The sequence below is a fragment of the Rattus rattus genome, chromosome 12 (genome assembly GCF_011064425.1).
Source record: "Rattus rattus isolate New Zealand chromosome 12, Rrattus_CSIRO_v1, whole genome shotgun sequence".
Taxonomy (NCBI): Eukaryota; Metazoa; Chordata; class Mammalia; order Rodentia; family Muridae; genus Rattus; species Rattus rattus.
The window spans coordinates 22,970,557-22,987,783 of NC_046165.1; the positions used below are offsets into that span (position 1 = coordinate 22,970,557).

Consider the following 17,227-nt stretch of genomic DNA (forward strand, 5'->3'; position numbering starts at 1 on the left):
TGCGGAAGTCCGTTCATGTAAAATTTGATCAAAAAATGTCCCGAGAACTTGCCACAGGCTACACTAAAAAGTCAGAGACTAATTTCTTTGGTAGAGGCAACTGATTCCAAGGGAGCCTCAGATCTATGGCCTGGCTGTTTTCAGCACCTGTTGTGCATATCTGTGCATATGGAAAAGAGCAAGTTGTGGAGGAAGAAATACAAAACCTACAGTTTGAAGTGGAAAAGGGCACCAGGAAAATTGATGTTGCAGCAAAGGCTTGTCCAAGAGACAAGGGTCCAAGAGATTAGTATCTTCATGTGTTTTGCTTTTTTATCCCAGGGTTTCTCTGTATAGCCTCAGTTGTCCTAGAACTTGCCCTGTAGACTAGGCTAGCCTCAAACTCAGAGATACGTCTGCCTTCCTGAGTGCTAGGATTAAAGGCAGGAGCTGCCTGGCTAAAATCAGCACCTTCCTATTATGAGACCCCTGAAATGAAGGGAAGGGAACCTCAGAGCAAGGTAACAGCCTTGCTAACCTTTCTCCTTGTGAAAGTGGGCCCCAGGGGGCTCCTGCTCCTAGAAAGCAACTGAATAAGAGTTCTGCGGCTACCACATGTGGCCCATACATATACAGCCACCCAATTAGACAAGATGGACGAAGCAAAGAAGTGCAGGCCGACAGGAGCCGGATGTAGATCTCTCCTGAGAGACACAGCCAGAATACAGCAAATACAGAGGCGAATGCCAGCAGCAAACCACTGAACTGAGAACAGGACCCCCGTTGAAGGAATCAGAGAAAGAACTGGAAGAGCTCGAAGGGGCTCGAGACCCCTTATGAAAAACAATGCCAAGGAACCAGAGCTTCCAGGGACTAAGCCACTACCTAAAGACTATACATGGACTGACCCTGGACTCTGACCTCATAGGTAGCAATGAATATCCTAGTAAGAGCACCAGTGGAAGGGAAGCCCTGGGTCCTGCTAAGACTGAACCCCCAGTGAACTAGACTGTCGGGGAGGGCGGCAATGGGGGGGTGGGGAGGAACACCCATAAAGAAGGGGAGGGGGGAGAGGGATGTTGGCCTGGAAACTGGGAAAGGGAATAAGATTCGAAATGTATATAAGAAATATTGAAGTTAATAAAAAAAAAAAAAAAAAAGAGTTCTGCGGCTAATATGATTCAAGTGGTTCAGGGTCCACCCCAGGCTTCCAGGCAAACTCGTTAGCGTCACCACCTAGGGCTGGCTTGGAAGCATGAAGGATAAAGCGTGAAGCAGGTACTTGCTCTGTGGTTTCAGAGGGCGGGCTGAGACCAGTGTGTGGCAGAGGTGTCCCTGTGTGAAAGCCCCGAAAAGCTATTTCGTAAGCTGTGAAGAGGAAGCCTGAGTTACGTGGAGCCTCCAAGACCTGGGAGATGTCACACCTGTGAGATATCCGTTAAGGAGGCTGCACACGGGGAGTGGAATCAGCCGAAGAAAGGTATGTGTTGCAGGAAGGGTTTTACAAAGGGTTACCGTTAAGAGATTGTCTTGGGTCTCCAAAGAGACTCTGGACATTTTAAACAATGTTGAGACGGTGAAAGACTATGGGGACTCCTGAAGTTCGGCCAAATGCATCTTTTGCATTATGATATGGCCTCAAGCCAAGGATGCCAGGGAGTGGAATGGGGTGGTTTGAGTGAGAAATGCTCCCCACAGTCTTGGTCACTTGAACAATGAGCGGGCGGCGGGGGAGAGATTTGGGTTGCTCATCCTTGCTGGTGGACGTGTGGAACTGGGGGTGACCTTTGAGATTGAAAGCCTCGTGCCACTTCCAGAGCACCCTCTCTGCTTTGTTCGTGTCGTTCAAGAGGTGGGCTCTCTGCTTTCCGCTCCTCCTGCTCTGTCTCTTATCCCCCTGGAGCTGTAAACTCCAATAAAACCTTTCTAAGTTGCCTTGGTCCTGGTGTTTTAGGCAACAGAGAAGTAACTAATAAAATGCAGTATTTGGGCTGGCTGTATGTAGATGGGAATAAATCAAGCTTCTTATATGATCAAGAATTCAGTTAAGCTATATATTATATTTTGTGTCACTTTTGGCTCCCATACTGAAGTCTGTCTTCCTTCCTTCTTTCTTCCTTCCTTCTTCCTTCCTTCCTTCCTTCCTTCCTTCCTTCCTTCCTTCCTTCCCTGTCTAAAGCTTCATGGCGAATGTTCCAGAAAAACATGGAGGCATTGGGAGGAAGAAATGGGGCTACTCCTCTATCGTATATCCTAGTAGGTGCACCCAGGGCAGCAGTTTACATAATTCATAAGTTGCTATCCTCCTCCTTCTTCTCCTCCTCCTCTTCCTCCTCCTTCCTCTCCTCTTCCTCCTCTTCCTCCTCCTCTTCCTCCTCCCCTCTCTTCCTCCTCCTCTTCCTCCTCCCCTCTCTCCTCCTCCTCTTCCTCCTCCCCTTCTCCTCCTCTTCCTCCTCCCCTCTCTTCCTCCTCCTCCTTACCACCACCATCCTCATCACCACTATCGTCATCATCACCATCATCATCACCACCACCACATCATACAGCTTCCTCTGCCTCCTCTTCTTCCTCCTCCTCTTCTTCCTCCCACTCTCTTCCTCTTCTCCTCCCCACCACCACCACTCTCATCATCATCACCACCATCATCGTTGTCACCACCATCAGTATCACCATCACCATCATCATCATCATCATCATCACCATCATCACATCACCATCATCACCATCATCACCATCACCATCATCACCATCATCACCATCATCACCATCATCACCATCATCACCATCATCACCATCACCACCACCACCACCACCATCATCATTCTCTTCCTCCTCCTAGTGACAGCATGCCAGTCTGGATTGTCTCTGCACTCCACCCTGGACTGCATGAGAAAATAAGTTGCAGTTCCCTTGCCACTCAAGACAAATGGTTCGTCCCAGGAGAGTAGCAAGTCTTCTGCTTTGGGGTCTACAGCTTCCATTCATTCGCCTCGCCTTGAGAGACAGAGCGAAGATCTCCCCTTAGGAGACTCGCAGAACTTAAGCCTTCTTACCTTTTGTCTCTCTGTCTTCCAAGTTTGAGGATTTCTTTTTGTTGTTGTTGTTGTTGTTCTTTTTTTCCGGAGCTGGGGACCGAACCCAGGGCCTTGCACTTCCTAGGCAAGCGCTCTACCACTGAGCTAAATCCCCAACCCCTCTTTTTCTTTACTATCTACAGCAAGAAAGATACATCCTCGGGACCTTTGCCAGCTTCTGGCTTTTGAAGCAATGGATGCTAAGAATGGGCTCTTTTGTTCTCAGTGTTCTGCTGTGTCATGGTTTCCCTCCAGTCAGAACCTTGAATGACCCAGCTACCTGGGCTGGGCAAGGTCTCAGAGAACAGGGGAATCCCTGGGAGCATTTCGAAACCCCGTCCCTCCATCAGGGCTATGCTATCCCCAGTCAGAACTCCACCCTCCACTTAGGAAGGAATCCTTTCATTTTCTAGGCTTCACGATTATCCGATTATCCAGGGGATCTATTTGCTAACCAGACATTATCTAATTAAGAATCTGGCGTATCACCTCTGCGATAGTAAATCTCTTTGGCTTTTTTGTAAATTCTAATTAGCTACTTATTCAACCCTATCGCTCACTGAATACTTATTATCTACCCAGTAATTATCAGCTGCTGTGGGAGAGAAGTGTGAGGCAAGTCAAACCCTTCTTTTCAGATACTCTCTTTGTGGGACTAAGAGTTATCATACGGCTCACTAGTCTGCAAACATGGGAAAAGCCTAAGGTAAATACATGTATGATCATTTTTATGATGGCCGACTTTCCCCACTCTTCCCCCATCCCCAGTCCCCCAAGTGGGAGTGGCTCATCGGAACTTCCCCATCTGCTGATGGGCTCCTCTGGTGGAATCCAATCAACTTCTTTGTCTTTGTTCAATCCTCTAGCAACAGCCCAAGCCAGCCAATTCGGAGGGCGAAAGAGGGTCCGAGACTCCCGCCCTGAAACATAAGAAGCCTTGATTGCGTGGGCAGATTTGGCTGCCAGCTCTGGTTCCCCCCTTCACGGAGCGCCTCTGTGTGCTGCCTTGTATGTGCGTTTTCACGTGCATTTTCACTTTCAGTAAAACTCTGCTGATTGCTCCGACCTCGTCTCTCTTGACTTTTTAATTCTTCAAGTCAGCAGAGAAAAATGACTTCCTTCCTGGACCCCTCCAAATGACACCATCGTGATGGAGTCGCTTTATTGCAGGGGCACAGAGAACCACTCAGTAATTATGTTTTTTTTTTTTTCTTTTCTATTTTTCGGAGCTGGGAACCAAACCCAGGGCCTTGAGCTTGCTAGGCAAGCGCTCTACCACTGAGCTAAATCCCCAACCCCCACTCAGTAATTATGAAGAGAGTAACGGGAGTGTATTACTGGGGTGCACAGGGATGCACAGGAAAGGGGGCAAAGAGAGGCAGCTCCTAGGCATGGCTGAGCCAGGGTAGCCTCATGAGATTTAACTTTTGCACTGGATCTTGAAGAATGAAGGATGTCGAAGTAGTGAAGGACAGAAGAGGTTACAGGGTGATGGGAAGAGAAGGCAGTCAGTCAGTGGGGAAGAAACTTCAGAAACCTCGTAAAGACAGAAGCATGCAGTCGTTTATTGTTATTATTTTTACTTTTTTGTTATGCTCCCTTCTCTCTCTCTCTCTCTCTCTCTCTCTCTCTCTCTCTCTCTCTCTCTCTCTCTGTAAATGCATGTCACAGAACATCTTCTGCCTTCTATTTTGAAACAGGATCTTCTTGTTGTTTGCCACTAAGTCCACCAGGTTAGCTGGTTCATGAGTTTCTGGGAAGACTCAGTGTTATTGTTCCCGGCTTTATATGGCTTCTGAGAATTCCGTCTCGGGTCCTCACAGGTTCTTTGAAAGTGCTTTCCCCAGTGGGCCATTTCTCCAGCCTTGATATTTATTTTTTAAGCAGGAAAAAAAAGTGCATGTAATGTGTGTGTGTGTGTGTGTGTGTGTGTGTGTGTGTGTGTGTGTGTGTGTGTGAATGCACGTTTATGCGTGAGAGAAAGAGGGGGAGAGCTGGGGAGGAGAGGGAGGACGACCCTTTTATTTGGGAGGAAGAAATCAGGGTAAAAGGCTACCACAAACCTCCAAGCCTTCCTAATCTTACAACATCACACTAATTCAAGGCCTTCTGTTTCTCATGTGCATATTTAAGGACTTGAGTGCACCTTACAGCTTTTGAGTAATATTGGTACGATTTTATTTTGGGTAGTAGAGGGTCATTTTAGCTGTACGTGAAGTTCATTTCTGCGTATGGTAGGTACAGATTTCTCCAAGATTCCACAGAAGAGAGGATTCCAGGTCTTTGGAAACGCCGTCTCTGCACATCTTCTTTCGGCCTTCATTTGGAATAGCTGGGGTTGACAGTGGAAGGACTGGAGGTTATTGTTGGAGGTTTGCCTCAGTGCATTGTAAACACTACACGCCTACCTGCATGTGCTGTGTAATAAAGTCCTCTATGTTACAGTGGCATATTGTGATGGACTATGTAAGCTTGGCCCAGGGCGTGGCAGGATTAGGAGGTGTGGCCTTGTTGGAGTAGGTGAGTCACTGTGGGTGTGGGCTTAAGACCCTCATCCTAGCCGCCTGCAAGTCAGTCTTCTCCTGGCTGCCTTGGGAACACGATGTAGAACTCTCAGCTCCTCCAGCCCTTTGTCAGCCTGAATGCTGCCTATGCTCCCTCCTTGGTAATCTCTGAATGTGTAAGGCAGCCCCAGTTAAATATTGTCCTTTATAAGAGTTGCCTTGGTCACGGCTTCTGTTCACAGCAGTAAAACCCTAACCAAGACACATACTGTCTTCACAATTCAAAGGATGATTACAAGATTGTGTGCTTTTTATATGTGAATGATTCTGTAAGTTCTGGGTGTGTGTGTATGTGTGTGTATGTGTGTGAGACAGTAGTTGTAAGAATCTAATAGTTTACCACATAGTTCCTGTACCACTGAGTCAACTCCATCAGTATTCATAAGATAGGTTATGGCAAGTATACACTAGTGAATGCACATCTTATTTGACAGGCTAGCATAGGTTTATAAGGAAATAAGTACACTCACAATCTCAGTGGCTTAATGGGACAAGAGTTTACTATTTTTGAGTGAGGAGTCTATCTTGCTCCTGTCGTTTTCCAGGACAGCTGTCCACAGAGTGATGGCTCAGCATTAAGATCCTCTCGGATCACGAGGCACCACCATCTGGATGTGCTATTTTCACCACGGCCACTGGAGAGCAAGAGTGGGTCGAGTGTCCACCATTCCACTTCTAATGAAATGATTGTACTTCAGACATGGTGACCCAAGTCACTTCAGTTCACACATCACTGTCACGTCACACGACCATGTTTGACTTTAAGAGGGCAGAGACAGCCATCTCACCGTGCAGTCATACTATTTATAAACGAAAGATAAACATCATTGAAATAAAGAGTGGGCTGACCGGTACAACCACATTAGCTTGGGTGATAGACGACACTATCTCTGGTTTCCTGTCAATCGCCAAAGTTTATTCTCTCTTCCTTGAATTTATTATGCCAGAAGGAACTGGCCCAGTGGGGCTCCAAATGCAGTCTTAGTCTGCCTACTGGTTGACTGGGAGGGATCTCTATGGCTTCTGTAATTGAGTCACTGCTTTCACAAGTGTCAGATGTTCAGCTTTGGGAGATGAGATTTGTGTCCGCAATCTTCTGCTGTGGTCTTAGACTAACTCTGTGCGTGTTCTCAGAGTGTTTAATTGCTCCTTGAAGACTTGGGTCGTATTCTGCAAAGAGGTTTTTTTTAATTTTTAAAATGAATGACTTCAACCAATCCATAACATCTTATCCTGGAGCTCCGATGGTCATTAAGAAGAGGCTAGCTACGTGGTGGCCCCAGAAGTGTAGCATATTTGAGCACATTGACTTGTCTGAACAGGAAGCAAAATGACCATAGAGAAAATAACAAGCAAGACCACTAAATACAAAACAAAACAACAAGACAAAACAAAAAACAAAACAAAACAGAGTTTAAGCACCTGGAAAAAAAAAGTTAAGTTTAAAGTTTCCTCCTTCGTTTTGTTTTTCTTGGGCTCATTCTTGTATTGTCCAGCAAAGGAATAAAGAAAGTATGAGAGTTCACCCAGGATGATGGTACATTCCTATAACCCCGGGTCTTGGAAAACTGAGGCAGGAGGATGGAGTGTTCCAGTCAACCTGTATTATTCAGGAAGGAGACTTCGACTTAAAAATATTAACAATAAACTCGCGGCAGCAGCAATAATAAAGCCGGTTTAATCTGCTAGAACGGAAAAGGAATTATATTCTTCTGTTTTGTTTTAATATTACGATAATCAAATTACCCCTAAAATGTTTTCTTTTGAAATATGCATCCTCATGAATTTGCATTAGCTCTGAAGTGGCATTGGTAAAGAAGTTTAGCTTCTTTGTATTTTAAGAAGTTAGCTGCATTAAGAAAGGGGAAGATTCATATCAAGCAATGTTAAAATTTAAAGGGAATATTGGAATTTATTTTGCCATAGAATTGAGAGAAAACCTGGGCAGTCCTTGATATTAGGAAAAAGGATGCAGAATATAGTAATATTCAGGCTTTAGACAGAATAAAACCAAGCAAATATTGCTCAAAAACAAAATCCCAGCGACCCATTGCGAGCGGCCCCTCTCCAGGGGGCAGTAGAGTCTCCAGGAGGGGAGAGGCCAGGCTGCTCCGGGAAGTGCCCTACCTCGGCTGGGTACGGCTGCCCCCCGAGGCGAGGTGAGGGGCGGAGGCTGGAGGAAGGAGCAAGGAGGCGACCTCAGCCTCTTAGCAAAGCTCTGCTCCCGCGGACTAGGGGCGGAGTAGCAGCCGGTTTTAAAGTAGCAGCCTGGGAGGAAGGAAGGAAGGAACGAGGGAGGGACGGGAACCCTGGAGGAGGAGCAGCGAGCCGGGCTGCAGAGTCGGCGGGTGCAGGAGCCGCCCGCCCGCGCGAGGCCACGCTTGTTTTTGTTATTTTCCATTGGAGTAGTTCTCCGAGACTGAGCGGGCCGTGCGGGCACCCCCGACCTTCCAGGTGACAGCCGGTCACCCTGCTAGGAGTCAGCTCCGCCCCGAGTCGCCCCTTCCCGCCCACAGCTTCACTCTCCGCCCAGCCTTCCAGTGCCAGCCCTGGGCGAGCGCGCCGGCCGCAGCGGGCTGCAGGAGCAGGAGCAGGAGCTGGAGCAGGAGACCGCGGCTGCCCTGGTCCCCGACCCGGAGGACGGACGGGCGGCGGGAGGACAGACCGGCCCCGGGACGCGATCTCCAGGAAGGAGGATGCGCGCGTGAGCCTGTGTCTCCCGCTAGTCTACGGAGCTGCAGCCGGAGGCTCTGAGCCGTGCCCGGGGAAGTGTCGCATGGGGCAGGGCCGCTGAAGCACGGACTTTAAGGGCTGGTGGCACCGAGTCAGGCGCGGGGGCCTGGGACGACAGTTAGCAGTTTCCTCGGCTCCTGCACAGTGAGAGTTGGGGGCGCGGCGCCCTCGCTAGGCGCGAGTTATGGAGTCGCCTAGCTGCATTCAGGATGAGCCTTTCCCGCACCCCCTAGAGCCGGAGCCGAGTGCCCTAGCGCAACCAGGTGCCACCAAGCCTGGCGACAAGCGCTTCCGGCTATGGTACGTGGGAGGGTCTTGCTTGGATCGCAGGACCACGCTGCCCATGCTCCCGTGGCTCATGGCCGAGATCCGTCGGCGCAGCCAGAAGCCCGAGGCGGGCGGCTGCGGGGCGCCCGCGGCCCGGGAGGTGCTCCTGGTGCTCAGCGCCCCCTTCCTGCGTTGCGTCCCCGCGCCAGGTGTCGGGGTCGGCGGGGGCGCAGGCTCCGGAGCCGTACAGCCCAACACCGGGGTGTTCATCTTCGAGCACAAGGCTCAGCACATCTCGCGCTTCATCCACAACAGCCACGACCTCACCTACTTTGCCTATTTGATCAAGGCGCAGCCCGACGACCCCGAGTCACAGATGGCCTGCCACGTTTTCCGCGCCACGGACCCTAACCAGGTAAGTTTTGGGTGCCAGGGGCGGGGCTAAGAGCCGCGAGAACTGGCGAGGCAGTGACCTCTGTTTTAAGAACTGTCTTGGATCTTGGCTGCTGGCTTGCGCTCCACGTGGCGCGCTCGAGTGCTCTCCCGGTTCCGTTTTGGGATATGGGAGTGGGGGGAAAGTGGCTGGATTGGTTCTAGGGACCAGCTGGCTGCCCTGAGCAGGAGAGGGGAAAGTAGACTCAGTGGTCTTGGGACCCGGGAGGAGTTGGCAAGACTCAAGGAAAAGCGCGGATCCCAGGAGGATCCTGGTGACTGGTGATGGATGACTTGCGTGGCTTTCATCAATGTGTGTGTGTGTGTGTGTGTGTGTGTGTGTGTGTGTGTGTGTGTGTGTGTGTGTGTGCAGATGTGTTTCTTGGAAGCGCCGGAGACCACGGGGCACCGGCTCTCAGTCTCGGTAGTCCTGCATTTATACTAGTTTGGCTGGCGCGTCACTGTCACCAAAGTACCTCTAAGTATCTGGGCCTGGGGATGTGTGATTTCCGAGACTAGGCTAGGGAAGAGTTAGACGTGCCAGAATGTTAGCTAAGTATGATTCTGCGAATTTGGAGTCGGAAGACCTTTCTGCTGGTTTTCCGCACCCACTGAGACAATAAATGCATACTTGAGTAACTTAAAAATCAGTGTGATAGAGGTTTCGATGTCATTTTAAAAGTGTTATACTCTTCTAGCTTCATGTTCAGTATTCTTCTCCGGAGTTTTCTAACTCGTAGTGTTCTGGTACTAAATAGAACCTGGAGTTCCTTAATAAGCAGGGGCAGGTCTATCTAGCACAGCAGTTCTCAACCTGGGGGTTGCATATCAGAGATCCTGCCTATCAGATATTTACATTACAATTCATAACAGTAACAAAGTCATTATTATGAAGTAGTAACGAAATAATATTATGGTTAGGGGTCACCATAACGTAAGGAAATGTATTAAAGGGTCACAGCCTCAGGAAGGTTGAGAACCACTGCTCTAATAGAAAGAGGGAATCTTCTAGTGACTGTGCCTTAAGAAACAGGCTTAGAAGTGTGGAAAGAATGTGTGTGTGTGTGTGTGTGTGTTTTCTGTGTTTGTTTGCTTTCCAATGTTAAAGCCCCACCCCTGTCCTGTTTTCTAAAAATATAATTTGTTGACTAAACATAAATGAATAACTACTCAGGTTCTATTACATGGTATTCTTATGGTAGCTGGGAAATTAAGACTAGAAGAACAGCTTATAATAAGTCCTCATTTTATTATCACTCCATAATTGGATTCTAAAAATATTGCTTGAGAAAAAGAATATTGTTTCATACTAGCGTTCCACAGAAGTCCTATAACAAAACTGAAGTAAGAGAATTGCCTTTAGTTTGTTTCATTACTTTGTAGAAGAGAAAAATACCTTTTTGTTTATTTTTAAAGATTCATTTATATTTAATTGTGTGTGTGTGTGTGTGTGTGTGTGTGTGTGTGTGTGTGTGTGTACACATACTTGTGCCAGAAGAGGGCTCTGGATGCCCTTGAGTTATAAAGTACAGGCGGCTGTCAGGTGCTGAGAGCAAACGCTGGTCCTCTGGAAGAGCAGGAAGTGCTTTTGGCCTACTGTACCAGCCCCCAAGAGACAAATGCCTTAAACAACCAGAACTGGTAATATGAAGAGGGCAATTAGACTTTCTTTTCTTATTGAGATTCTAAAATTACATCATTCCCCACTACCTTTTCTCCCTCTAGGCCCTTCCATGAACCCCTCCTTGCTCTCTGTCAAATTCACGGCCTATTTTTTTCTTTCATTGTTTTTGATATATAAATATATATGATGTATGTCTATACGATATGATAGATATGATATATACATATTATCAAAACAGTATATGTATGAAATCAAGCTGCTAGGTCTGTGTAATGTTACCTGTATGTATGGCTTCAGGGCTGACCATTGGATAACCAATTGCTTTGTGTCCCTGGGGAAGATTCAGCATTCCTGAGCTGCCTACAGCTCCCTGTGTAGGATTGAGGCCTCCTGGTGGTGATTTTAATTGTTATGTTTGAAACAGAATACTTCTCTACAAATGAAGTTCCCTACCGTGGGTGGCCAGTCAGGTTCATTTTACACGTATTTATTTAAAACTCACAAATGAAATTGGAAAGTTATCAGTCTCTTTACTGTCTCCTGATGCAATGTTCTGGCTCTGGTAATTAGGAAGAAGGAATACATTACAGTTTCTGGGCCTTAGACTTGCAGTGACCCTGGCTGGTTTAGGTTAGTTACCCCTTTTTCTTTGGATCTGCTCTGTGAATATCTTTGCTCATTTCTTTGTGGGTATTGGCACTCTGGGCTCTCAGTAGTAGTTACTGAGCCCCTTCTGGATGTGTGGATTTGGGGTCAATTATGCACATGCTTGGATTTCCCTCCACTGTATATTTAAGTGTTAGAGGCTGAATGTGCTATTACTTTACAAATAGAATGTTTACACTAACTCTCCACACTCCCTTACCTATATGGACTTAAAGGAAAAAAAAAATTTTTTTTTAAAGCCAGACATGGTGGCACGCATTTTTAATTCTAGCATTTAGGAGGCAGAGGCAGACAGATCTCTGAGTTCAACCGTGAGGTACAGAGCCAATTTCAGGACAGCCAGGTATACAGAGACAACTCTATTTCAAAAAAACAAAACAAACAAAACCAAAAAAACCCCACAAAATTTCCCTTGCCTTTCCTCCCTTTAGTCCCTCGTGTGTCCTTCCTCTAGTCCTTCCTACACCCTCCTCACTATCTTTCACATTCATACCTTCTTTTTCTTTATGTTTTATGTATGTATGCATACATATACACATATGACTTGCTCTGTGTATATCCTTTTATATATTCCTTTATATGTATATTCTTGTATATATATATAATATATAATAAAACATTTATTATGAGTATGATTTCAGGGCTGACCACTTGTATTTGGCGACCAGTCAGGGAGGGGCTCATCCTTGGGAAAGACTAATTCTTCTTTTTTTTAATCTTTAATCTTTTTTTCAGTTCAGTTGTTATCCCCCTCCCCTCTGACCGTTGCTCATCCCATTCCTTCTCCCCAGTCTCCATGAGGATGCTCCCACCCCACCCTCCAACCCTATCCCCTGCCCCCACCAGGCCTCTCATTCCCAGTCTCTCTAGGGTTAGGTGTATCTTTTCTGACTGAACCCAGACCCGGCAGTCCTCTGCTGTATATGTGTTGGAGCCTCATACCAGCCGGTGTATGCTGCCTGGTTGGTGGCTCAGTGTCTGAGAGATCTCAGAGGTCCAGATTAGTTGAGACTGCTGGTCTTCCAATGGAGTTGCCCTTCTTCTTAGCTTCTTCCACCCTTTCCCTAACTCAAACACAGGGGTCCCCGACATCAGTCATTGGTTGGGTGTAAGTATCTGCATCTGTCTCAGTCAGCTGCTATTTGGGCCTCTGAGGGGCCATGTGGGAAAGACCAATTCTTTCTCAGCAGTTATTAATTGCTTGTAGTTCTTTGTGTAGGGGTGGGGCCCAACGAGAGCTCCCCCTTCTACCTTAGTATTTTTTATTGGTATTATTGTTCAGGTTTTGTCTAGGCAGCCATATCATTGAGGTATCATGCTTGTAGCTCCTCTGTCATTCAGGAGACACAGTCTCACAGTGGGATTCTTGTTCTCACAATCTTTCCAGGAGTTGTATTGTAGATGTATCCATTGGGGCTGGGTACCACAGGATCAGTTGTTTTCTGTATCTGACCTGTTGGGTTTTCTGTAACAGTCTCTGTCTTCTGCACAGAGCAGTGTGATGGCTTGCCTATGCTTGGCCCAGGGAGTGGCATGGTTAGAAGGTGTGGCCCTGTTGGAGGAGGTGCGTCACTGTGGAGGGGGGTGGGCTTGGAGACCCTCCTCCTAGCTGTCTGAGGATGCTCAGTCTGTTCCTGGCTTCCTTCAGATGAAGATGTAGAACTCAGCTCCTCCTGCCTTTCTGGAAGCTGCTATGCTCCTGCCTTGATAATGGACTGAACCTCTGAACCTGTAAGCCAGCCCCAATTAAATGCTGTCCTTTATAAAACTTGCATTGGTCATGGTGTCTTTTCACAGCAGTAAAACCCTAAGGAAGACAAGCAGCTTCTTTGATGGTGGGTGAGAACTGTAGTACAAAGATTACTGTCAGCCAGTAGAACTCTAGAGTAACTGTCAGTACGAGGATAAGTATTAGAGTGCAGGTAGGAATTATGCTGCTCTAATAAGTGGTGACGTCATAGGTTTACCTCTGGGACCCTGACCTTCCTCACCTTGGGTAGTTGGCTAGGTTTCCAGTGTTAGGTATGATCTCACTCCTGAGTGGGCCTTAAACCCATCTAGACAGCTAGTGCTTACCGCCAAGGTGTGAGTACCGATAGTGCGCTGTTACAGATCTCTTGCTTTATAGGTCACCGTTGTGGTTCATAGGTGTCACACTTAGAGGACAATTTATTGCTTCCCTCTCTTGGTAGCTTGCATAGCACCTTCTGGTATTATGAAAGATAGACTACACAGGGGAGGGCTGTACTCTCATTTGCTCTGACCTGAGCAAAGTCCTGCCAGGGAATCTTTTATTCGAAGGGCCAGATGTGGTCTCTATAGAGACCATCTCTGCTAAGAATTAGTTCCAAACTTTAGTGCCTCCAGTGCCTCGGAAGAGGGTTGCATGAGGACTGAGGGGGAACTGAACGGGCGGTGTCCCTTCTTGGTGTGGTACTCAGCTCTATCTGGAAATTACAGGAATGGATGCAAACTCAGCATTGAAATTCTGATTTCACAAGAAAATGAAGAAATTGGATGTCTGTCTGTCTGCCTGCCTGCCTGCCTGCCTGCCTGTTTGTCTGTCTCCAATTTCAAAGCGTTGGTAAATGTTTTAAATACTTAAGAACCCTCTTTGGGTCAAGTAATACACAGAAGGTTTGGTTTCAGATAACTCCAGTTTCCACCAAATATAAATATTTGGGAAATTGGTGAATTCAGTCATTGGCACTGTCTGCCACATTTCCCTGTGCACCTCCGTTGGCTGCATAGGACTCCACTGGCAAAGTTGGGACAACCGTCTTTGTAGAATTCACAGTGCGCATTCTCTAATGCGGCGACTCTTCAGCCAGACATGCTGACACATTCAACAGTTTTATCATTATGGGTTTGCTTCCTACGAAGTAGGCTAAGGTTCTGGGTGCCTTTGCCATGGACAGAGGGTTCCGTTTGCTTTGTCCCATGTTCTTTATTTGAAATGGAGAGTCAAGCTCTTTGCTGAGGGAGCCTACTCTTTCCTTCATTCACTGAGCAAAGTCTACAAGGCAGCCTAGAGCAGTGGAGGGCAAACATCTCCAGTGAACTTGCCTTCCTTTGTCTCACAAGGCAGTCCCTTTTCTGATGTGCGTCTACCTTGAGGACGACCATATAGTTTATTGATTTGGGATAGCTTTTATTGTGAAAGAGGACACCGCCATGAGATTGATTACCCATGCATAACAAACTATACACCTGGATTGGGCAAGGCAGAATGGCCTTCACACGTTCAGGCAGCTAATCACAGAGTTTGCACTTGGGCCACTGACTTGGAGGCTTGTCTAGCAGAAAAGGCTAATGTTTTACAGAATATCTGCTCACATGTCTTTTCTGAGGGTGGATTTCCGGGTGATCTCAGAGATGGGAGTCTTGAGCTGATAGCTTGTGTCTGTTGTGTTGAGTTGCCATGGTGATAAGCCCCCTGGGTTCACACCTCTTCCTTAGAGTTAAGAATGTGTGTCAGGAAAAGCACTCGGCTGGAAAGACTTAACGTGTACAGGTCTTTCAGGTATGAGGAGAGACGAAGAGGAGGTTAAGTGTATGTCATGGTGTGTCCAGCAGTCCCCATCTGTGTCAGTTTCTGTAGCATGATGTGAAAGCAGTGTTAGCTTTAGCATGTTAAATTAGAAAAGGATGTATCTGTCTAAATTCTTTATAGATCCCATTGGCATAAATTGGGTTGTGGAATATATGGTTCTTTCTCACAAGCAAGGAGAGGTCACAAATCTGCAAGTAGGTATCTTTACTTCCTTTCAAAAAGAGTCTGTGCATGTCTAACGTATCTTCATTTAAAAGGAAGTTTGCGGTCTGGCACGTGGTGCAGTCGGTGGACTACTTATTTAGCACACATGAAGCCCTGGGTTCACCCCCAGAACCCACACACACAGTGTAGTGGTACAAATCTAAAGGCTTTCACACTTGGGGTATGAAGATGGGAGGATCTGAACTCGAGGTCATCCTCACCTACATATCGAATTCAAGGCTACCCTGGGCTACATATCAAATTCGAGGCTAGCCTGGACTATGTGAGACCCCTCTTCAAAAAAAAAGTTTTTATACATTGTAACATTATATACATTTTAATAATTAAGTCAGTCTATGCTTGTAAGAATTAGAGACTGTAGATGTTGGAGCTGGAGAGATGGTTAAATGATTAAGATTTACTGGGGGTAAATACCTTTAAACCCAGCAGAGGCATGTGGATTTCTGTAAGTTCCCCACCAGCTTGGTCTACATAGCTTTCCAAGATAGCCATAGCTACATAGTGAAATAAACCCTGTTTCAAAACAAAACAAAACAAGAAACAAAACTAAAATAACAACAACGAAAAACATAAAATCATGTCACCCTTATTCATGAGGAGGACTGGAGTTCCTCTCGCAGCCTACCTTAGATGGCTCACAACAGCCTGTCACTCTACTGCAGGGAGCATAATTTCTTCTGGCCGCCGCGAGCACCTGCAATCACGTGGCCCAGACCACACCCCTCCACACACATAATTAAATGATATTTTAAATTTAGTTTTTATTTCATGCGATGGATGTTTTGCCCGCATGTATGTATGCTCACCACTTACATGCCTAGTGCCTGCGAAGGCCAGCAAGAGAGCCAGAAGACGGCCTCCTGGAACTCGAGTAAAAGATGGTTTCTAAGCCTGCATGTTGATGATGGGAAATGAAACAGTCAGTCTCCAATTATTGAGCACCATCTCCATCCCCAAATCAAAGTGTTTTTAGTTTTGCGTTTTCTTTTGAGACAGGGTCTAACTGTGTAGCCCTGGCTTGCCTGGAACTCTGTGTAGACCAGCCAGGCCTTGAACTCATAGAGATCCACCTGCCTCTGCCTCCTGAGAGCTAGGATTACAGCTGTGCTCCACCATGCCCAACTTCTTTAAAGTTTTTACAAAGATATTAAAGGTTTGGATACTGCATTATGACTAACGACATGCCTAGATTTCTTTAGTAGCCAGAAATAGTGGCACATACCTTTAATCCCAACACTCAGGAGGAAGAGGCAGGCAGCCATCTTTGAGTTCAAGCCCTGCGTATTCTACATAGCGAGCTCCAGGACTGCCGGTACGAGAGAGGTCTTGTCTCAAAGGCAAAAAAGTTATTTTATTATTATTAGTGTGTGTGCATTTGTTTGTGGGGGTGCGTGTTTGTGTACATGTGTTTATGCATAAGTATTTGTGTATGTATGGGTTTGAGTATGTGGGTATGTGTTTGTGTGTGCATTTTGTGTGTGTTTGTGTACATGTGTTTATGTATGTGTATTTGTGTATGTGTGTGTTTAAGTATGTATGTGTTCCTGTGTATATTTTTTGTGTTTGTGTATGTGTGTGTATTTTGTGCATGTGTATGTGTGTGTGTATTTTGTGTGTGTATGTGTGTATGTGTGTGTGTATGTATGTGTGTATATTTGTGTGTGTGTATGTGTGTGTATGGTGTGTGTGGTGTGTGTGTGTGTATTTTGTGTGTGTGTGTGTATGTGTGTGTATGTGTGTGTATTTTGGTGTGTTGTTATGTGTGTGTGTGTTTGTGTGTGTGTGTGTGTGTGTGTGTGTATTTTGTGTGTGTGTGGTGTATGTGTGTGTGTATGTGTGTATATTTGTGTGTGTGTATGTATGTGTATGTGTGTGTGTATGTGTTTGTGTGTGTGTGGTGTATGTGTGTGTATTTTGTGTGTGCATGTATGTGCATGCATTCACGCACTGGGGATTATATGTGCTAGGCAAGCACTCTGCCACTGAGCCACATCCTCAAGCACAGAGATGGCTTTTCTGGTTTGCCATATGCACCTTTTGTTTCATCCTTGAACTGGCTAGTTTTGTGTCAACTTGAAATAGGCTGAAGTCATCTGAGAGAAGGGAACCT

The 17,227-nt window shown here is 46.5% G+C and overlaps 1 protein-coding gene across 1 annotated transcript in view; it reads left to right on the forward strand.

Moving 5' to 3' along the window:
• The first annotated feature begins 8,037 nt into the window (after positions 1 to 8,037).
• Tbc1d4 (TBC1 domain family member 4) overlaps positions 8,038 to 17,227 on the forward strand; it is a 187,562-nt gene continuing 178,372 nt past the window's right edge. Inside the window, exon 1 of the mRNA XM_032917640.1 lies at positions 8,038 to 9,032. Coding sequence (XP_032773531.1) covers positions 8,535 to 9,032 — 498 coding nt within the window. The 5' untranslated portion in view covers positions 8,038 to 8,534. The remainder of the gene's footprint in view (positions 9,033 to 17,227) is intronic.